Source organism: Capricornis sumatraensis, chromosome 13, assembly GCF_032405125.1.
Source record: "Capricornis sumatraensis isolate serow.1 chromosome 13, serow.2, whole genome shotgun sequence".
Classification (NCBI taxonomy): Eukaryota; Metazoa; Chordata; class Mammalia; order Artiodactyla; family Bovidae; genus Capricornis; species Capricornis sumatraensis.
Window position 1 is genome coordinate 29,506,211 of NC_091081.1, and position 22,935 is coordinate 29,529,145.

The window sequence follows — 22,935 nt, forward strand, 5'->3', positions numbered from 1 at the left end:
AAAATGGGTTAAGTAGCCAAAGCATCTCAGAGCATTGTGGCTTGAAAGAAGTCTATCCAGAATCAAAATGTCAGAACAAAAATACACTAAAGCAAAGCAGTACTTATAAAAATAGATTCATAGATTACATATTAAGAAATGGATCACTGACAACTACTACAGAAAATCTTTTAAATAAAATATGTTAAAAGAAGGATATTAATTGGAAGGAAATCTGAGCACTGAAGTATCTGAAGGGCAAATTTTTAAAAAATACAATTCCAAAAGAGCTGATGGAACAGGGTAAAAATTAATCAGAAATATAAACTTAGAGATACTACTCTGATATTGCAGATAATATGCAAAGTGTTTTAGCCACCCCCACCAAATACATAATTTACACCCGAGTTCTGAAATAGCTAATCTCTCTTTTTGCTGAGGACTAATTTTTTAAAAATATTTTAGATAGTCAACGTAATATACGTCAACTACCTGAATAAATTGTTACTACATTTTAGATGATGTACTGTCTCAGGTCTTAGAAAATTTGAAAATAAATGCAATGCTTTCTCAAGGATATTTCTTGTGTTTCCAGTAGTAGATATAGAGTATCCATACAGAACCAGTTTCCCAAACCTGGATTTCCAATAAGTACCTCAAGTAAAGTTTATGGTAAATCTACTGAGTGACATTTTTAAACCAAACTGATTTCCATTTAAAAACTTAACTACAGGGAAAAAGAAACATAGGTATCATTTTACTTTGTGCAATTTCAATTTGAAAAGTAAGTTCTTTTGAAAGTCAATCTAAAATCACTAATATGTTTTCTCATATTATAAAGCAGCCTCACTAGAATGTTACCAATATGAGGGAAAAAGTAATATAATAAGCATCTTTTTTACATGGAATTAAAAACAAAAAAATAAGTCTTTAATGTAATAATTTTTGTTTGACTCTTTTATTACGTTTTCTTGATCATTATTCCTCTCTCTTATTGGAGCCACAAGCAAAGAAGAGAAGAGAAGTTTTGACTCAAGAAAACAGATTTCCCAGAAAGGAAAAAAAAATGAGATTAAGATTTGAACAAAAGCTAAAGATGGCTTCCTCTGAGCACTGATGAGGTCTGCCGCTACCTCATTACTAACAACTGAAAACTTGGGATGCATTTTGTTTCAAGAGAATCCAAAAGTCCTTGCTATAAAGCAGACAGGGGAGTGCGAATCCATTCACTCTTTCTGTATCACCACCATTATGTAAGCAGTATAAAACACTGCCTTTATGCTGCCAAGCCACAATGACTCTTCCTACATCAAAGGATTTTCACCACTAGGGTTTTTTCTTCAAAATTTATTCAAGCTAAGGGCAGAGAGACAACAATTCATACACGCTAATTACGTCTAATTATCTATTCCCTTTTCTGACCAGCTCTGGCCAGTGTTATTTGCTATCTGGATTTCTCACAACCTCCCTTTGCCCTGTCCATCCAGCCCAACAGTGAAGGCTTTGAAGAAAACAGTCATGGCTTTTTAGAGTTTTCTCAATATAGAGTTCAAGCAAATTAAATAATTATTCTGTTAGTTTTGACACATTTATGCGTTAAATATGAGGACCTCTTGGTTAATTTGGCAAATTCCTCACATCTCTTCATGGTTGGAATCATAGTAACACCCTCTCTTACAGGAGCTTCTCCTCAGGCTTTCTTTTCATGATCTAAATGAAATGTTTATTGGATTAAAGTTCTTCTCTGCAGACCTCCATGGTGGCCTATGACAAAGAGCTTAAAAGTTCTATTAATTGGCTTGAATTCTCAGGGAGGGGAAAGGGAGAATTTTATTTCACATTACATCACTAGCCAAGAAAATTGCCACATGTAATTAAACTAATTTGTCTCATGAGTCAAAGAAACAACTAATTCATATTTAAGACACACTTCCCTTAAACCATTTTCGTCATCAAAGAATTGATTTCTTGTAATTTAACCAAAAATAACTATTTATTATTCTGAGAAGAGAATTCAAGACCTAAACAGTACGTGTTTTACATATAAGCAATAGCTTGCTATATTCCAGCTTGATATAAATATGTAGTTATATATATATTATACAGATACAAATATATATTTAAGTATTTCATGGGAAATCATTATTCTCATTTTATATAAGACATTTATGGGAAATAATATTTTAAAAGGCATACACCCCAAGTTACATTTACATAGGTAGGCTCAGACTAATAGAAGGTATACATTCTGGTATGAAGATGGACAAGAATTACATTTTAAGTCCTATAACAACAATTTTTATTCTAGATACTTATTAATTTCATGGACACAGCACAAAACACTACTACGTGTAAAGCTTAGTGCTTATACTGAAGCCAATTTTTAAAAAATATTTTTCCTCAAATATATATAAAATAGGTTTATAAAAATATCTCAGGTATTTTAAAATTAAAAAAATAAAATGAAAAAAAAATCTCAGGTAATTTACATACTTTATTTGCCTCAAACTTGGTAATTATAGGAATATTTTACAAGTCAAATAGTAAGTTTTATATCTTAAAATATTAAATACTAAAATTCAAATGAATACTTCAGTGATTTGTAAGGGAAAGCCAAAATTCTTTTCACTTTTGGAGTTCAGTTTACTACTTTTGTTGTTTTTTGTTTCTTTCCATATTAAGCATTAAAAAGCCAACTCATAAGTAAAGACATTATCACACTAATAAAGGGTTAATCCTTGCTAGGCTGACTCAGGTGACAACACAGTAGAGGTCAGTGGGGCTGACACTGACCTCAAAGGCTGATTCTGATTATTTAGCCCTGTGAAAGCTCCAGTATTGAAAGTGGTAATGAACAAACTGACAAATCAATTTCACCAATGAAATGAAAATTGTGGCAGGAAAAAAACGCAAACATACACTTAGCAAGTCTACAAATCCTAATGCAGGTGGCTGAACAAAGGCTGAACACTGAAGCACTTTATATAAGGGTTATACACAATTTTGCTAGTTTATAACTAGAGATCACACCATGGTAATAGCCTCAAAGAGTTCACAGTAGGTATAAAATCCCTCAGAAAAAATTCCTCAGGAAACAAAACCACAAATGCTAGTACATAGCTAAATTTATTTTAAGTTTTAAATAAAGGATGCATAACAGCTTAGAAACATTAACAACCAAGTAGAAGAAATGAAGTCGTTGCTTGAACATTAAACAAATATTATAAAAATTGTAATAATAACAAAACTATTACTACCTTAGATTACAAAGTATTTTTATGTACTGCATATTTCAACTCAACAAATGTTAAACTAAAGCAGATTATGATGTTTTCCAAAGGGGCAACTCATCAGGAAAGGGAAAATTCACATTTATAAGTGTTAATGTTAGTATCTTGTTTTTTTCTAATTTCTTCATCTGACACTCATCAAAGAGAAAATTATACTGTTGAATCCCTTGCTGGTTATTTCTGATCAACTTACAGTTATCATTTCAATAATCTATTAATCATCTAACTCACTTAATTTTAAACAGAAATAAAAAACAAGAAATAGTTTTCTAAAATGTTACTATCAATGAGAGTTAAAGTGCTATATTATTGACAATAGAATCTATTACCCTATGGCAAAAACACTACATTTTTATATTCCATAAGAATATCTCCCAAGGGGAATTATTTTAGATTTGTCCATACTGTTAAATGAAATAAGCAAATCATAAAAAGAAAGTTAATGAAATTCACATGGAGATTTTTTTTAACTCTAAAAATTATGATAGCATTTATCTTTTTCAGGACTCATTACAGAATGAATCAACAAAATGGTTGATGTGGGTGTAAGTGATGGAGTGAACAGAGAGATTTTTTTTAACCCAAACAGAAAACATCCTCCAAAATATGATAGAGTGCAAGATTTGACCAAATGGGAAGAGCAGTGTTTGCCAGGCAATCCATTTATCAAGGAGGCCAATAATAGTCTAGATGAAATTAACCCAAGAAACTTTCTTAGGACCAAAATATCAATTGGTCCCCGTTTTCTTTTAACCTCAGTAGTTTCAAATAATGCATGCAATGCAGTGAGATTATGTTTAAAGTAAGACATTATTCTTTTTAAATGTATACAACAGAAGACATTCTAACAAAGCTGATATTTCTCAGGTTACCAAATTATTTGAGGCTAAAGCTGGACCACTCTCTTGCCTTTAGTTCATCAAGCATTCTCCCTTCAGTCAACTGTTTATCCAGCAAGTTCTCAAAATGTCACCTTCTCCAAGACCTACTAATGAATCTATGCTGACACACGTTTTCCACCATATAAAACAAGTTTATAGAAAACAAGTGCTATTTAGTGTTATTTTTAACAGTTGTTTGTCTCTCTGTCCTTTGTATATTGCATAGATTAGGGGTAAAAAATTCTTTAAAGAGTCAGAGAGTAAACATTTCAGGCTTTAAAGACCATACTTCTCTGCCACAATTACACAACTCTGCAACGACAGTGGGAAAATAGAAATAGATAACATATAAAGAAATGCACATTAAGCTTTTCAATAAAACTTTATTTACCAAAACAGGCACAAGCGAGATTTGACCACTGTCTGTAGTTTATTAACCCCTGGTATAGATTATCAGTCTACTCTAAAATACTGCAGTGCAGAGACTGAGACAGATGTATTTAATTTTATAAATTGGTGCTATGTAGATACCGACAAATGCTTTCACAACTATATCTGTTCACGTACTTAAAAAGAATTGCCTAGGTTTTATTAAAATCACGACAAAGATTCTTCAAGAATAAATCATCAAAATCAGAATATTAAGTGACATGAAGTTTCAAGGAGGCACAATAATCATAATATTAACCATCCTTTTATATAAATAAGGAAATGTTAACTGCCAAAATGTTTTTTTTTTTATATACTTACAGACAATACAAAACATACTCTGCTTTTACTTTGGGCAAAGGGAATCTGAGTTTGAAATAAAATCCCAAACCTCAAACAGAAGAACAGTAGTTACTATTCTATGAAAATTCAATGAGCTAAGTATTAAGCACAACATTTTTAATCTATGTAATTTTCATGCTTTTCCCATGTGCTTTTTCCTCTATGTTGAATGCCCTTTCGTGCTTTGTCTGGTAACTAATTTTTCATAACCTGCTCTTTGGAAATACTCCTGACATGTGCCATGTCCTCTACTCAAACTGCTAGTGTGGGCTGAGGTCTCTTTTTTATACTCTGCATTCTGTAGTTAACTTAATTACAGAAGTTCACACATGAAATGAAAAAAAACAACTTTATTGTCTGATTGTAGACAATACCCAAGACACTAATTAATCAAATTCAGTGACTACCACCAATATATTCTTACCATAATATCTCCATTAATAAGTTATTATTTTTTACTGGTAAGGAAAAATCTTAGTTTGTTCAGGAAGCTTCATGAGAATTGCAATTTTTGAATTACCATATATCCAAAAATACACATTTTGGGCTTGGATTTTCATAACAGTGCAGTTGACAAGAGGGCACATCTATTCTTTTTCAATTTAGTGAAAACTATTCTACACTATTCCAGAACCAACTTTAGGTGAAAAAGTCTCAGTCCAGCTTGATTTTTTTTCCCATTGGTTCTTCTATATTATTATAGAATTCTCTATCCTTTTAGTTTTACACCAGAAAAGCACATTATTCTATTTTATCTTTATGTTTTCTTTTTTAGAAATACAAATTATGTGAATATTTGATCTGTTGTCTAAGTTTCCATACTAACACCTTCTCTGTAATAGTTTTTAATTTCTGACTATTTTGGCTTCATTTTGTATGATTTCTTTTCATAAGTCCGATCTCTTTATCACTGGTTTTATTTTCAGTAGTGTGATGCTTCTCACTTTTTAATGAGTCTGCCTTCAGTCTTTTCTTAGCTCTGCCAGCTTATTTTTCATCTAATCTTACAGTTTTTCATCTCTGGTTTCTTATTTCATTGGTACCATAACTTTAGTTTCTTTTAAAATATAGCAAAGTTTTAACTGAAAAAAATCTCCCATTTCCTGGGATAATTCTTCTAAAGCAAGTTTTCATGTTTTTTTACTTGTTTAGTTCATGCCTACGTCTCCCCCATCTATTCCTGATACTTCCTTCTTATTGCTGCCATTTCATTTTTTTAATAGTCTCTGCATGGAACCCATGTTCAGTTCATTTTACCTTCTGCTGATTTCTCAGTTTTGAATATGGGTAGTCTTATTCAGGTCTGCTGATTTTCTAGGAAGGGTGGGTAAAAATATACTTATACTAAAAAGTTTTTATTATAAAAATAATTCAATATCATTCTAGAAATCTTTGAAAGGTCTAAAACAGATAATTTTAATCATCTACAATCTTATCATTCAGAAAAAAAGTTCTGTTTACATTTCGGGATATTTATTTTCAGTATTTTCTATGTATGTATATTATTTCCAAGAAGACTAATAGATATACTTACATTGTATTTTTCCACTCATATTATCCTTGAGCATTATTCTACATTATCACACTATTTTTGAAAATGTCATTCTAAATAACTATACTATATCCCCTCATGTGACTATACTATAATTTACTCAACAAATCCTCTAAACATGGGAGAGAAAGACATTCCCATCACTGCTTTCTTTTTTTCTTTGTTTTTACAGTTATGCCATTTATATTTTTGTATCTATGGAAAAATATGGCTCTGAGTTTCCAAATAACAAAAAGAAAAAAAAATTAAGGGTAGGAAGGAATTAAATTCAACCTGGCCAATTTTTGTTGCCTATTAGCAATGATATGTTAAAATATCACAAAAACTAAGGTTTGGGGTTTTAAAAAATGTACAGCTACAAAGATGTCTGAGAACCTTTTAATTTGTTACATTCTGTGACTCTTCTCTTTATACTTTGTGTGTTTTATGCTACATGAAGAAACTATTTTTAGCATCTATTTTTCTTAGCTTCCCTGTTTATGTTTTGGTATCTACATACACCACATTACTTTAGATTTCTAGGTGGAGAAAATACTGCAAATCTACCTTCTCCTCAACTATAAAATAAGAATATAAAGGGGAAAAAATTATTAACAGCATAAATCTTCAAAAAGTACTTTTTCCTACATCTATAAGTATCTCAGAAAAAATAAAATCCTCTGGGAGCCTAAAACTGGTCAAGGAAACAGATGTTTGGATAGCACAGGGAATAAAGTTTGGCACTAACAATAGCACTAACAATAGCTCCCACTGAAGTATATTTCAAAAAGATTGTCTGACTACATCTTCAAAATATTTGAAGATAAATGTTTTTACTCCTCCTTCTTGGTAAGAATTTTTGAGTTTTATGTCTTTAAAAAAAATACAGTTCTATCCTTTCTTTGGATATGCTTTTATGGACAGTGAAAAATGTGCCTGAGAATTACAGGAATTATATTTGGGCATATGTGCTTCTTTCTGATACTTATCACATTCTGCTTTGTGTTAGAGGTATTTGGGTACATAGTATATACCCAACTAGATTATAAATGACTTGCAAGAAACACAACTTACTTAATGATTATATTATCCATTATACCTAATGTAGTACTTTGCACATAGTAGGTTCCCAATAAATATTGGTAGAATGATTATTAAATAATTACATTAAACATTATTTAAATTAACAGTGAAAAAGGTGGCTACTTTATTCTTAATCATATTGTAATGAAGACTATTTTAAACTCTTTGCAGTGATGATACACACAAATATTTAAACTATGTGCCTCAACTTGACATAATTTCATGATAACTTGATGGCAATCACATTTAAATATATTAGAATATTTTTGTAATAATGCTACTCTAAAATAGCAACTTTAATGGCTGGGAAAACATGTTAATGGCCGTTAACCAGAAGGAAACAAGGAACATTAAATATTTTTTCAGAAACCAATGTATAAGTTCAAACATTCCACTATAATATATATGAGCAAACCTCAAATTAAAATTCATAAAATGCAAACTATCAAATGTTTCAGCTAGACAATAATTTATACCATATTTTGCAATTTTTCCTGCATACAAATTGATGAATACTATATAAAAAAGATTTCTTTCTTCTTTAGTATCTTTAACTATTACTATAAATATCAAAATAAATTCTACTTGAATACAAGACTATAGTGATCCTGTAAAAGTCCTTGATTACCAATCAATATGATATTAGTCACTAAAGACAAGTAAGTGATTTTTCTTACCTTCAGGACAGCTATGAATGGGACAAAATTAGCTCTTTGGAGTCCATTTTTATAGAGATCTGAAAGAAAAAATTAGTATTAGCTTTTCACTTGGCCTAAATCATAATGTTAGGTTATATTTTAGCCTAGCAAATAAAGCTTTCTACTGATGAAAAAGATAAAGAAGTGAAGGAGAATAAAAATAACCAAAATTTGTCTCTATTCTGGTACTATACAAAATTTATTATGTCTTAATAATAAAATAAAAAATTAACAATCATAGAAAGAACATCAAAAGACCTTCGACCAAATTAGCTTTAAACTATTATAAAATGCAAGCAAAAAATCTGGACGATATCACAAATTATCCTACATCAATAACTCAATGTAAAAAGATGATCTATTTAAAATTATTAATATTGGAACACCTAGATTCTATCAGGAAACAAATTATATCCCCCTTACCTCACCCATAATAAAAGTTCTCAGTACAGAAAACTGTGTAATACAGTGCCTTTTAAGAAGGCACACACCAATAGATGGAACTGTGTATGTATTTGTGTCAAAGTTATATATTTGCCATTAAAGTAAATAACATTAGGGACACTCTGCTTTAAAAGAAACTACCTAACGACTTCCTTGGTGGTACAGTGGTTAAGAATCTGCCTTCCAATGCAGGGTATGCAGGTTCAATCCCTGGTCAGGGAACTAAGATTCCACATGCCACAGGGCAACTGAGCCTGCGTGCCACAACTAGAGAACCTGCATGCCATAACTCTGAGCCCACGTGCTGCAACGACAGAAAAGCCTGTGCACTACAATGAAGACCCAGCACAGAAAAAATCGAAGGAAAAAAGAAACTACCTAAAGATTAAAACTCCATTCTTAATAGACTCTAAATTTAACAAAGTTCTATATCATCAACAGGTAGTTTTTGCTATCTTAGAATGGTGCTTTATATATGTGCCACGGTATATGCTCATACACATATACACACACATAAACACACACTATTAAGGGCCAGTAAGTAGGAATGAGGAAACAAATTTTAAGCTTCGCATACTTTTTGTTAAAAATGGAGACTTGGAATATTTTTTCAGAAGGTTAAAATTTTATTGCATATTAAACATTCCTTCTACGAAATTCCCTGGCAGTCCAGTGGTTAAGACTCTATGCTCTCACTGCCGAGGGCCCAAGTTCAATCCCTGGTAGGGGAACTAAGATCCCACAAGCTGCATGGCACAGCCAAACTAAATAAAGCACTCCTTTTAAAAGTCAACTCTATAAAGTAATAAGATTTAAAAAATAAAAAAGTATAAAAATAACAGTAAAGTCTTCCAAATGATAAAAATTACAAGTTAATGTCTCAATTTTCCTTTTTAAGTATTGCATTATGGACTCCTTTCTATATTTTCTTGTTTAAAGAAAATCTGATAACTAAGATTTCAACTGCGGCACTTATTTCTGGAAATAAAATATGGTCATTAGAAAACGTTTATTCTCTTTAGAAAAATATTCATCATAACATCATTATAGCGAAGAAAGTATTTGCATAAGCTCTTTGGTTAATTAAGGACTACAGGCTTTAAATTCAGCTACATTTAAAATTTTTATATAGTGATATTACAAAAAGTAAGATAATGCTAGCCAGACTGTGAGGATCTCAAAATTCAAAATGAGATCTTTTTTTCCTATAATCAATACCTCAAATGAGTAAAATGGGTAAAATGTAGGAAATGGGTTTAAAATAAAATGTTTTCATAGTCTTCCCTAATTATAAAATTGCTAGGGAATGTGCATAAAAATATTGCTATATGATAAAGAGTCAACGGTCATGATTGCAAGTAGTAAAAATCAAAAATGAAATAATTTTTAAACACACACAATGTTTACAGCAGCTCTATCATAACAGCTAGAAACTGTAGCTTTATCTGAAACAGCCAAAAACTGGAAGGAATCCAGATGGCCATCACTAGGTGAATGGACAAATTGTGGCACGTCTGCATAGTGAAACAGTACTCGGCAATAAAAAAGACAAACCATTTATGCATACCAAAAAATAGATGGATCTTAAAATAAGTATACCGAGTAAAGGAAGTAAAAAAAGAGTACCAGAATGTGTGATCCCATGTATAAAAACTCTACAGAAAGCTGACTCATCTATAGCAATACAAAGCAAATCAGTTTTCTCGAGAAGGGACAGATTGGGACAGCGATGGCAGGGAGAGATGAAAAAAGGAAGGAGGAACACTGGGGATGTGATGGAAATGTTAACTATATTGATTATGGTGGTGATTTCACAAATGTATACCTATGTCACTATTATTGTATTGAAAGTGAAAGTGAAGTCGCTCAGCAGTGTCCAACTCTTTGCGACCCCATAGACTGTAGCCTACCAGGCTCCTCCGTCCATGGGATTTTCCAGGCAAGAGTACTGGAGTGGATTACCATTTCCTTCTCCAGGGGATCTTCCCAACCCACGGCTCAAACCCAGGTCTCCCACATTGTAGACAGACGCTTTACCGTCTGAGCCACCAGGAAAGTCCTCAATTATTATATTATTATTGTAATATTGTATTATTATTGTATTCTTTAAAAACATGCCATTTATTGTATGTCAGTTATGACTTAATAAGCTCTTCGAAAATTTATTAGGGAAACATACACAACACTAGTGAATATTAAAAAAATGAAATGTTACAGAATTAAAATCAAAATATTACACTAATGAAAGTTTATCTATGTTCAGTACTTTTTGGCTTTTGGTCTTACTCACGAAATATCTTTTTGAATGGACATATAGGGTACACCCTAAGATGTAGTTTCTGGAGGAGGGCAAGGCAACCCACTCCAGTATTCTTGCCTGGAGAATTCCATGGACAGAGGACCCTGGCAGGCCACAGTCCACAGTCCTGGCATCACAAAGTGTCGGGACACAACTGAAGCAACTTAGCATGCATTCATGCAAGATGTAGTTTAATAGGAATGCACCATTCAGAAGGTTAATGGCAATGAGAAATGTAAAGGCCCACTTGTAATATTCTTGATTAAAAGATTTCCACTGAGCTAAATTAAAGTACAATAATAATGCCTTTAAATCTTGAGATTAAAGTTTTAAAGGTTTAACTTTAAAAAAATCAGCCTTTAAAAGGATATATAATTCAAACTTCATGATCTGGGAAGTATTTTCTAAACAAAATTCTAAACAGAATTCATTTGGCTTGAAAACCTTTAGGTTTTTATAGAACACTTAAGTGAAAAAGGACTGTACTTGTTAAACTGAAGAGTTTTTTGCAATTCAAATATTATGCTAATTATCAATACAATAGATACATCTCTTGAAATGTTATTTAGCTACCAGAATTTTAAATATTTAGTTGTTTAATATTATTTTTCTTAGACATAAAGATTTTATAATACATTTAAATCAACATTTGTCATTATTTACTAAAGAGCATTTTAAAATTCAACAGAAGTTCTTGCCTACAATTTTTAAATGATCACTAACCAGAGCTAAATGAGCACTTGGTCTTACAAGACAGAGTACTGGAATCATGGGACATTCATTTTTTGAGAATGGTATAAGGACCTCTACATTCTCCACAGTGAATAACTGTAATAATACTTACAGATGAAATACATGCAAAGAGGACTTTTAAAGTAATTACAAGGATCTACATAAATACTTTGGAGATGCCCACAGACATGTAGATCTTTTCCTTAAAATCCAGTGTCAAAACGACCAGGATGAATAACACCTATATATATAAGAAATAGGGGTTTTGAGTAAGAAAAACTTATGATAGGTAATTAAAAGGAGTTTTCCTAAAAATTAACATAAAATACTTATATGACTCTACGGAACCAATCTGGTTTACCCTTCCAGGAGATGCCTGTTTTAGTGTAGATTAAAACAAAATGGCATCTTTAGGCCATGTAAGCAGGAAGAGCTACTCGGCTTCTTTTAAAAAGTCTAACTGGAGTTCAAATAATATTATACCAAATGTGCAGATATTATAGTGAATTAAATATGTCCATCTGATGGCATATTACAATTTTATAATCGATTCAACATACATTCATGTATTCCTATTATTTGCACTGAAATGACTGCTGAGGACAAAAAATAAATGAAAGAAGGAACTAGCACCTACAGAATACCTAGCAGGAGTCAGGCAATTTGCTAGACATTTCACACAAACGATAATCTTAATAATCCTACACAGCAAATATTTCTACCTCCATTTCACAGACAAAGAAACTGACACTCAGATTTTTTAAAATAATTTGCTGATTTCCAGCTGCTGCTGCTGCTAAGTCACTTCAGTTGTGTCCGACTCTGTGCAACCCCATAGACAGCAGCCCACCAGGCTCCCCTGTCCCTGGGATTCTGCAGGCAAGAACACTGGAGTGGGTTGCCATTTCCTCCTCCAATGCATGAAAGTGAAAAGTGAAAGTGAAGTCACTCAGTCGTCCCTGACTCTTAGCGACCCCATGGACTGCAGCCTACCAGGCTCCTCTGTCCATGGGATTTTCCAGGCAAGAGTACTGCAGAGGGTTGCCATTGCCTTCTCCGTGATTTCCAGCTAGTAACTGGTATATCTTGAAATTTCAGAGGAAGATCTTTAATGAGGCTAAAACTGATAAGATTTTTCAGAACCACAGTGTGACCTGTTGGACTTGTTGCAGCTGACAGACATAACCATGATACAAGGTATAAAAGGATACAAGGTATAAACATTACATAAAGAATGAGAACTATTCATCTCATCTGGGTTCAAAGGCAGCTTTGCAGGTAACAACGGGACTAGAGTACCTTGGAAAAATAATCAGGGGGCCACCAAGCAGAGAGAAAGGAAGGGTATCCCAGGCAGAAGAGTGAGCCCAGCTCATGACATGACTTTCTTTTCTATACAATCTACTGCTCAAATCTACATTTTCTAACAAACTTTCCTTGAATACACTATTGCGGGCAGACTTCAAAAGTGGCATTCCATAATGCTAGTCCTGGTCAGCACAGCTTTGTATAAACACCGGACACCAGAAAAAAAGGGACAGTTCTCTCTGAGAATAGGAAACTTATGCACTTTGTGCCTGGAAAATAGGAAACTTAAGCATTTATGCACAAGGAAGGGGAACCCAAGCAAAGCCTGGCTCAGATTCCCCAACTGAGGAGATGGGTGAGACTCTAGGGAAGAAAAAGTAGCTAGAGTTCACAGGGCAGTCAGTGTACCAGAGAAAAGAGAGCTGCTCAGTGAAAAAGTGCTTAAGACCTGCTGAGGGTCCCAGCTGAGTCCCCAGGTGAGTACTGATCAGCATATATGTGTGAGGAAGCTACCTAAAGCCAAGAGAAGAATCATTCGAAAGTACTCAAGGAAACCATCCCTGATGCTCACACATGGCTAGGAATAGTGCCTGTCTCTACCAGACAGACTAGAAAACTTCTAAATTTACAGGGTACGGAGCAAAATATTGAGAAGGGATTTATCTCAATAGCAAGAAAAATTAGTCCTAGACTAAATATGCTCTAGTCCTGCCATACAAAATTTAAAAGCAATAGCTAAAAGAATCAAATTGTTTGTAAGAAAGAGAATAGAGCTCAAGAATATATATAGGGATATAAAAATATCCAATATCCAATCAAGTAAAATTCATATTGTTTGACATCTAATAAAAAAAAAAATTACCGGGCATGCAGGGAAACTGGAAAATATGGCCCAGAACAAAAAGAAAAAAAATCAGTCAACAGAAACAGACCAAGGAATGACACAGATAATAAATTTAGAAGAAAAGAGGATTAAAACAGTTTTGCTATATTCTATGTGTTCAAGCAGCTGGAAGAGCAAGCATATCAAATAAAGACATGGAAAATATTTTTTTAAAACCAAAGAAGAATTTTTCAAGATGGAAACTATAACATGTGAGACAAAAAATATGCTGGATGGGAATAACAGCAGATTAGATACTGTAGAAGAAAATATTAGTGAGCTTTAGATCATAGCAATAGAAAATAGCCAAAGGAAGCACAGAGAGAAAAAAGAGATACATTACATACAGAAGGATTAGAATGACAGTAACTTCTCACTTGAAACAACACAAGCCAGAACACAGTGGAGCAACATTTTTAAAGGTCAAAAGAAAAGAAACAAAACTGTCAACATATGATTCTACCCTGTATAAAAATATCTTCTTAAGTAGGGACTTTTTGTGACATACAAAGGCTGAAAGAATTCATTCCCAAAACACCAAAACTATAAGAAATCATTTAAAGAAGTCCTCAGGGAGACAAATAATATTGGATGGAACCCTGGAACACATAAAGGAGTAAAGAGCACCAGAGATGGCAACTCTGGACAAATATGAGCCTTTTAAAATTTTTATCTAAATCTTTTTAAAAGATAATAATTTAAAGCTAAAATGATAGCAACATATTGTGGGATTTATAACATGGAAGTAAAGTGTATGGAAACAATGGCACAAAGTTTGGAAGAAGAAAAATGGGTATATACTATGGTACGTTCTTATACTATACCTGAAACAGTCTAATATCACTTGATGGTGATATATCTAATATCACTTGATTTTATATACTAAAGTCTTCAAAGTAAAAGTAAAGTGAAGTTGTTCAGTCATGTCCGACTCTGCGACCCCATGGACTGTAGCCTACCAGGCTCTGAGGAGCCTCTCAGTCCATGGAATTTTCCAGGCAAGAGTACTGGAATGGGTTGCCATTTCTAAAACCTTATATAAAAAGTGAGTGAAGTCACTCAGTCGTGTCCAACTCTTTGCAACCCCATGGACTGTAGCCTACCAGGCTCCTCCCTCCATGGGATTCTCCAGGCAAGAGTACTGGAGTGGGTTGTCATTTCCTTCTCCAAAAAAACCTATATAAAACTCCATAAAAATGAAATTATAGAGTATATATTCCTTTGTATACTGCTGCTGCTGCTGCTTTAACTCATTCTAAGCTTTCTAAAATTTATCTATGTTGTTATGTGCTCATTCCTTCTCATTGTTAGTGTCAATAATGTGTTTAACAACACATAGATTTAAAAATCTGAAAAAAATTTAGGGTCACCTACACATTTATTGTTGTTGATGATAATTTACCACATGTATCCTTGGCTAATATTTTGAATGAAAACTACTTTAGAGAAGTCAGGAAGATGAAATCTTATCCATCAATTCTATGAATAGTCCTATAAATTGAATCTATCTTTTTATTCAAATAATAACTGCCAGCCCCCATTTTAGATATCCTATGACATTTTAAATGCTGCAATTTTCTATAACAGTGATAACAGGGGTCCAAGGAAAAAGCTCCTTTAAAAAAAAAAAAAAGAGAAACAACAAAATGTTACATAAAATCTTGATTACAAAAACACTACCATCCATACACTTATATATTTACTTTCAGTAGGTCAAACATCAATGAAGTAGTTTTTCACACCACAGTTTCATTTTATACACAGAATCAATGAATGGAAATATCATGACTGGAGTCTTCAATGAGAAAAAAAACCTTAGGTACTTTGGGGAATCCCTGTACACAAAGACAACCCCAAAGCAGTCAGGCAAAAACTAGTGGCAGAGACCTCGACTCTTTGGTTAACTTTTACAACTATCTATTTCATTATTAACTGTGACAGGCTGAGGCTCAGCCAACAGCTTTCACTTTGGCCCTAAAGGTTGTCTTTGAAGTCTGAATTGTGTGTGAGTGCTAAGTCTCTTCAGACTCTGTCTGACCCTATGGACTGTAGCCCACCAGGCTCCTCTGGTCATGGGATTCTCAAGGCAAGAATAGTGGAGTGGGTTGCCGTGCCCTCCTCCAGAGGATCTTCCTGACCCAGGGATTGAACCTGCGTCTCAGACGTGGAATCAAACCCACATCTCTTATGTCTCGTGCGTTGGCAGGTGGGTTCTTTACCACTAGTACCACCTGAGAAGCCCAGTAGTTGTGTATGGATGTGAGAGTTGGACCATAAAGAAGGCTGAGCACTGAAGAATTGATGCTTTGAACTGTGCCGTTGGAGAAGACTCTTGAGAGTCCCTTGGACTGCAAGGAGATCCAACCAGTCCATTCTAAAGGAAATCAGAACTAAACATTCATTGAAAGGAATGATGCTAAAGCTGAAACTCCAGTACTTTGGCCACCTGATGCAAAGAACTGACTCGTTTGAAAAGACCCTGATGCTGGGGAAGATAGAAGGCAGGAGGAGAAGGGGATGACAGAGGATGAGATGGTTGGATGGCATCACTGAATCAATGGACATGAGTTTGACTAAGCTCTGGGAGTTGGTGATGGACAAGGAAGCCTCGCATGCTGCAGTCCATGGGGTCGCAGAGTTGGACACAACTGAGCGGCTGAACTGAACTGAGGTTGTCACAAAGCACTGGCTTTGGGTCTCCTGTGACATATAGCAAATTCCCGCTAGCTATCTATTTTACATATGATAATGTATATGTTTCAATGCTACTCTCTCAAATCATCTCACCCTCTCCTTCCCTACTGTGTTCAAAAATCTGTTCTTTATGTCTGCATTTCCTTTACTGCCCTGCAAGTAGGATTATCAGTACTATCTTTCTAGATTCTATATATATACATTAATATACAATATTTGTCTTTCTTTCTGACTTACTTCACTCTGTATGATAGGCTGTGGGTTCATCCACCTGATTTGAACTGACTCAAATGCATTCCTTTTTACAGCTAAGTAATATTCTATTGTGTACATGCACCACAACTTCTTTATTCATTCATCTGTCAGTGGACATCTAGATTGCTTCCATGTCCTAGCTATTGTAATAGTGCTGCAATCAACCTTGGGGTACTTGTGTCTTTTTCAATTATGGTTTTCTCACGGTATATGCTCAGTAGTAGGACTGCTGGGTCATACAGTAGTTTTATTCCTAGTTTTTTTGGGAATCTCCATACTGGCACTTTCAATTTGCATTCCCACTAACAATACAAGCCAGTCCCTTTCCTCCACACCCTCTCCAGCACTTATTCTTTGTAGATTTTTTGATAATGGCCATTCTGACCGGTATGAGATGATACCTCATTATAGCTTTGATTTGCATCTCTCTGATAATCAGCAATGTTGAGCATCTTTTCATGTGTTTATTAGCTATCTGTACGTCTTCTTTGGAGAAACGTCTGTTTAGGCCTCCCACCTATTTTTTGATTGTGTTGTTTTTCTGTTATTGAGCTGCATGAGATGCTTGTATATTTTGGAGATTAACCCTTTCTCAGTTGTTTCATTTGCTATTATTTTTTCCCATTCTGAGGATTGTCTTTTTACCTTGCTTACTTTCCTTCACTGTGCAAAATCTCTTAAGTTTAATTAGACCCTGTTTGTTTATTTTATTTTTTTAATTTCCATTACTCTAGGATGTGGGTCATAAAGGATCTTGCTGTGATTTATGTCAGTGTTCTGCCTATGCTTTCTTCTAAGAGTTTTATAGTTTCTGGCCTTACATTTAGGTCTTTAATCCGTTTTGACTTTACTTTTATGTACAGCATTACGAAGTGTTCTAATTTCATTCTTTTACACGTACATGACCAATTTTCTCAGCACCACTTATTGAGAGAATGTCTTTTCTCTATCGTGTATTTTTGCCTCCTTTGTCAAAGATAAAGTGCCCACAGGTGCATGGATTTATCTCCAAGCTTTCTACCTTTTCCATTGGTCTATATTTCTGTTTTTGTGCCAGTATCATATTGTCTTAATGACTGAAGCTTTGTAATATAGTTTGAAGTCAGGAAGGTTGATTCCTCCAGCTCCATTCTTCTTTCTCAAGATCATTTAGCATTTAATATTTAGGGCTATGATTAAATTATTGTTTGCTTTTTGTCTCTTCTGCTTTTTCTTCATCTGTTCTTTTCTTGCCTTTTTAAAAATTATTTGAATATATTATAAAATTCCTTTTTGTCAGCTGGCCTTTATTTTATTTTTCTTGTTGTTCTAGGGATAACAATACATAAACCTCATTTTATACTGCTTTGCTGTACTGAGCTTTGCAGATACTACATTTTTTCCAAATTGAAAGTCTGAGGCAATCCTGGGTTGAGCAAGTCTATCAGCACCATATTTCCAACAGCATTTGTCCACTTCATGTCTCCGTCGTATTTTGGTAATTTTCACAATATTTCAAACTTTTCCCTTATTATATTTGTTATGGTGATCTACAGTTAGTGAGCTTTTATGTTACTGAAAGCAGCTCTTTTGCCCCTTTCCTGCTTGTCCATTTCCCCTCTATAATTAAAAGAGTCTAATTATAGGAATAAGGTTACTAAGCAATTGAAACTAACTCCTGATTTAAGCTCTCTAGAATGCCGTACCATGCCTTGTCAAATCTGTTGATTATTTTCCTGGATAAAAAGAAAGAATGAAGAACCAAGCAGTTACAAAATTACTAGCTCTCTATCCCCAACAGCCTCTTTAGCAATCCCTCTTTAGCAGATCATGAAGGCAAGATAATATCTGAAGAGTCAGCCAGTCTGCACTCAATGGAGAATGATGCAGAACCTACCATCCTACTTCAATGATTCACTGAGATTCTTCCCTCGACCCCATTTTTCCCTTTAAAAACTGTAATGGCTAAGCAGAATCTTTGGAGTTGGTTTCTGGACATAAGTCTACCTTCTGCCCAGATTGCTGCCTTTTATGATTAAAGCAACTTTTTTTTCTACTGACACTTGCTTCTCAAATTATTGGCTTCTGAGCAGCAAGCAATCAAATCTGGGTTTGGTTACATTACTCTTATAAAAAGATATCAACTCACTAAAGGCTCAGATAATGATATGCATTTCTTGGCAATAAAATATTTTTTAATTAAGGTGTATATGTTGTTTTTTAGACATAATGCTATTACACATTTTATAGACTACAGTAGTATGAAAAAATCTTCAGATGCACTAGGAAGTCAAAAAAATCATGTGATTTACTTTATTACAGTACTCGCTTTATTGCAGTGGTCTAGAACCAAACCATGAAATTCCAGATGTTCAAGTTGGATTTAGAAAAGGCAGAGGAACCAGAGATCAAACTGCCAACATCTGCTGGATCATCGAAAAAGCAAGAGAGTTCCAGGAAAGCGTCTACTTCTGTTTTATTGACTATGCCAAAGCCTTTGACTGGGTGGATCACAACAAACTGTGGAAAATTCTTCAAGAGATGGAATACCAGACCACCTGACCTGCCTCCTGAGAAATCTATATGCAGGTCAAGAAGCAACAGTTAAAACTAGACATGGAACAACAGACTGGTTCCAAATCAGGAAAGGAGTACGTCAAGGCTGTATACTGTCACCTGCTTATTTAACTTATATGCAGAGGACATCATGAGAAATGCTGGGCTGAATGAAGCATAAGCTGGAATCAAGATTGCAGGGAGAAATATCAATAACCTCAGATATGCAGATGACACCACCCTTTATGGCAGAAAGTGAAGAGGAACTAAAGAGCCTCTTGATGAAAGTGAAAGAGGAGAGTGAAAAAGTTGGCTTTAAGCTCAACATTCAGAAAACGAAGATCATGGCATCTGGTCCCATCACTTCATGGCAAATAGATGGGGAAACAATGACAGTGACAGACATTTGGGGGGGGGGCTCCAAAATCACTGCAGATGGTGACTGCAGCCATGAAATGAAAAGATGCTTACTCCTTGGAAGAAAAGCTATGATAAACCTAGACAGCATATTAAAAAGCAGAGACATTACTTTGCCAACAAAGGTCCATCTAGTCAAGGCTATGGCTTTTCCAGTAGTCATGTATGGATGTGAGAGTTGGACTATAAAGAAAGCTGAGCACTGAACAATTGATGCTTTTGAATTGTAGTGTTGGAGAAGACTCTCGAAAGTCCCTTGGACTGCAAGGAGATCCAACTAGTCCATCCTAAAGGAAGTCAGTCCTGAATATTCACTGGAAGGACTGATGCTGAAACTCCAATACTTTGGCCACCTGATGCAAAGAATTGACTCACTGGAAAAGACCCTGATGCTGGGAAAGATCGAAGGCGGGAGGAGAAGGGGACAACAGAGGATGAGATGGTTGGATGGCATCACCAACTCAATGGACATAAGTCTGAGTGAACTCTAGGAGTTGGTGATGGACAGGGAAGTTTGGTGTGCTGCAGTCCATGGAGATACAAAGAGCTGGACATTACTGAGCAACTGAACTGAACTGAGAATCAAACCTGCAATATTTCCAAGCTTACCAGTATCCTTAACTTTTCACACTTAGAATTAATATCATACCACTTCACACAAAAAAATGTGGAAACCTTGCATCCATATAAGTCCATCTAAACACCCCACTTGTACTATGTGTTATCTGCATCATATCTACATACATTATAAACCCCACAAGATGTTATAATATCTTATAAAACAGTCATTTCTATTTTTAATAAATTAAAAATAAAAAGTAGTTACTTATATTTACTCCAATATTTACCACTTCTGATGCTCTTCTTTTCTTCTTGAGGATCCAAATGTCTGTTATCATTTCCTTTCTACCTTTAGAACTTCGTTTAGAATAGCTTGTATTGCATATCTGATGCTAATGAATTTGTTTAGCTTTCTTTGCTATCAGAATATCTTTATTTTGTCTTCATTCTTGAAGGAAATTTTTATTTGATATAAAATTCTTGGTTGATAACTTCTTCCCCAGCATTTTAAAGATGTCATTCCACTGTCTCCAGCCTCCACAGTTTCTAATGGAAGTCATCAAGAGCTAATCATTGTTCCCTGTATTTAAAGTCATTTTTCTCTGCTGCTTTCTAGATTTCCTCTTTACCTTAGGCTTTTAGAAATTCGATTACAATGTGTCTAAGCAGTGCTTTCTTGTATTTATTCTGCTTGGATTTCACTGAGGTTTTCTTGAATCTGTAAATTTACATCTTCACCCAAGTTGGGGAAATTTTCCATCATTATTTCTTCAAAAGGTTTTCAACCCATTATCTCTCTTTGCCTTCTGCGATTCCAATTAGAAATATATTAGAAAGCTTGTTATAGCTCTACAAATTCTTAAGTCTCTGTTTCTTTACTTCTGTCATTTTCTATTCACATTGGCTAATTTTAAGTTCTCTCTGGCTCTTTGTTATCCCCATTCTGATATTAAACTCTTGAAGTGAATTTTTATTTAAAATACTGTCTTCTTTTAGTTATAAATTTTAAATTTGGTACTTTTTTATGGTTTGTATTTCTCTGCTGACATTTCTTATCCTTTCATTCATTACAAACATATTTTCTTCACATCATTTCCCCCTAAATTATAGTTACAGTCCTTGCTTTAGTCCTTGTTTGCTAATTCCAATATCTGCATATTGGAGTTGTTATCTGCTGGTGGTTTTTTCTCTTGAGAATGGGTAATATCTCCCCATTCTTCACTTTTGGGTGATATTCTGGACCTTCTGGATTCTGTTTCTGAAGACCGTTGATATTTTTGTCTTAGCAGGAAATTACCTTGGTTGGACTAAAACTATAAACTCAAATCTAAGTTCAGTATCCTATCCTTAGGAAGCTTCTAGTTTGCTCTGCAACTGTATGGTTCAGAGGCCAGTCAGAGAATTTATACGCAGAACTTGATAACCTGGGGCTATATCAGTCTAGTTCTCCCTGGGATTCATTTTTCATTTTCCAGCAGCTATGCTTGCCCTGACACTGTTTCCCCATCTATTTCCCATGAAGTGATGGGACCAGATGCCATGATCTTTGTTTTCTGAATGTTGAGCTTTAAGCCAACTTTTTCACTCTCCTCTTTCACTTTCATCAAGAGGCTTTTTAGTTCCTCTTCACTTTCTGCCGTAAGGGTGGTGTCATCTGCATATCTGAGGTTATTGATATTTCTCCCGGCAATCTTGATTCCAGCTTGTGCTTCATCCAGCCCAGCATTTCTCATGATGTACTCTGCATATAAGTTAAATAAGCAGGGTGACAATATACAGCCTTGACTGCAGCCATGAAATTAACAGACGCTTACTCCTTGGAAGGAAAGTTATGACCAACCTAGATAGCATATTCAAAAGCAGAGACATTACTTTGACAACTAAGGTCCATCTAGTCAAGGCTATGGTTTTTCCTGTGGTCATGTATGGATGTAAGAGCTGGACTGTGAAGAAAGCTGAGCGCCGAAGAATTGATGCTTTTGAACTGTGGTGTTGGAGAAGACTCTTGAGAGTCCCTTGGACTGCAAGGAGATCCAACCAGTCCATTCTGAAGGAGATCAGCCCTGGGATTTCTTTGGAGGGAATGATGCTGAAGCTGAAACTCCAGTACTTTGGCCACCTCATGCGAAGAGTTGACTCATTAGAAAAGACTCTGATGCTGGGAGGGATTGGGGGCAGGAGGAGAAGGGGACGACAGAGGATGAGATGGCTGGATGGCATCACTGACTCGATGGACGTGAGTCTGAGTGAACTCCGGGAGTTGGTGATGGACAGGGAGGCCTGGCGTGCTGCAATTCATGGGGTCGCAAAGAGTCAGACACGACTGACTGACTGAACTGAACTGAACTGAACTGAATGCTTGCCCTAAATGCTGTAATCTGGTTATTCTAGCCAGAAACAGTGTGGGTTTTCTATCAGAATTTTAGTCGTCACATGCATCACTAACTTTATCTGCCCTAAAGCTGATAACCATTTTTTAAAAAGAAAGAAAAAAATTAAAAGAAAATTCTCTTCACTTTGGTTCTCTTCCAAGTTTTGTCTCCCTTCTATAATCTTTCTGGGACCTTCAGATAG

At 34.7% G+C, this 22,935-nt stretch overlaps 1 protein-coding gene across 2 annotated transcripts in view; it reads right to left on the bottom strand.

Annotated features, from left to right (window-relative positions):
• The window catches only part of AFG1L (AFG1 like ATPase), a 195,694-nt gene that overhangs the window by 93,006 nt on the left and 79,753 nt on the right, over nucleotides 1–22,935 (bottom strand). For both annotated transcript variants that reach the window (XM_068985371.1, XM_068985370.1), the window contains exon 7: nucleotides 8,213–8,271. In XM_068985371.1, the coding sequence (XP_068841472.1) occupies nucleotides 8,213–8,271 (59 nt within the window). The remainder of the gene's footprint in view (nucleotides 1–8,212; nucleotides 8,272–22,935) is intronic.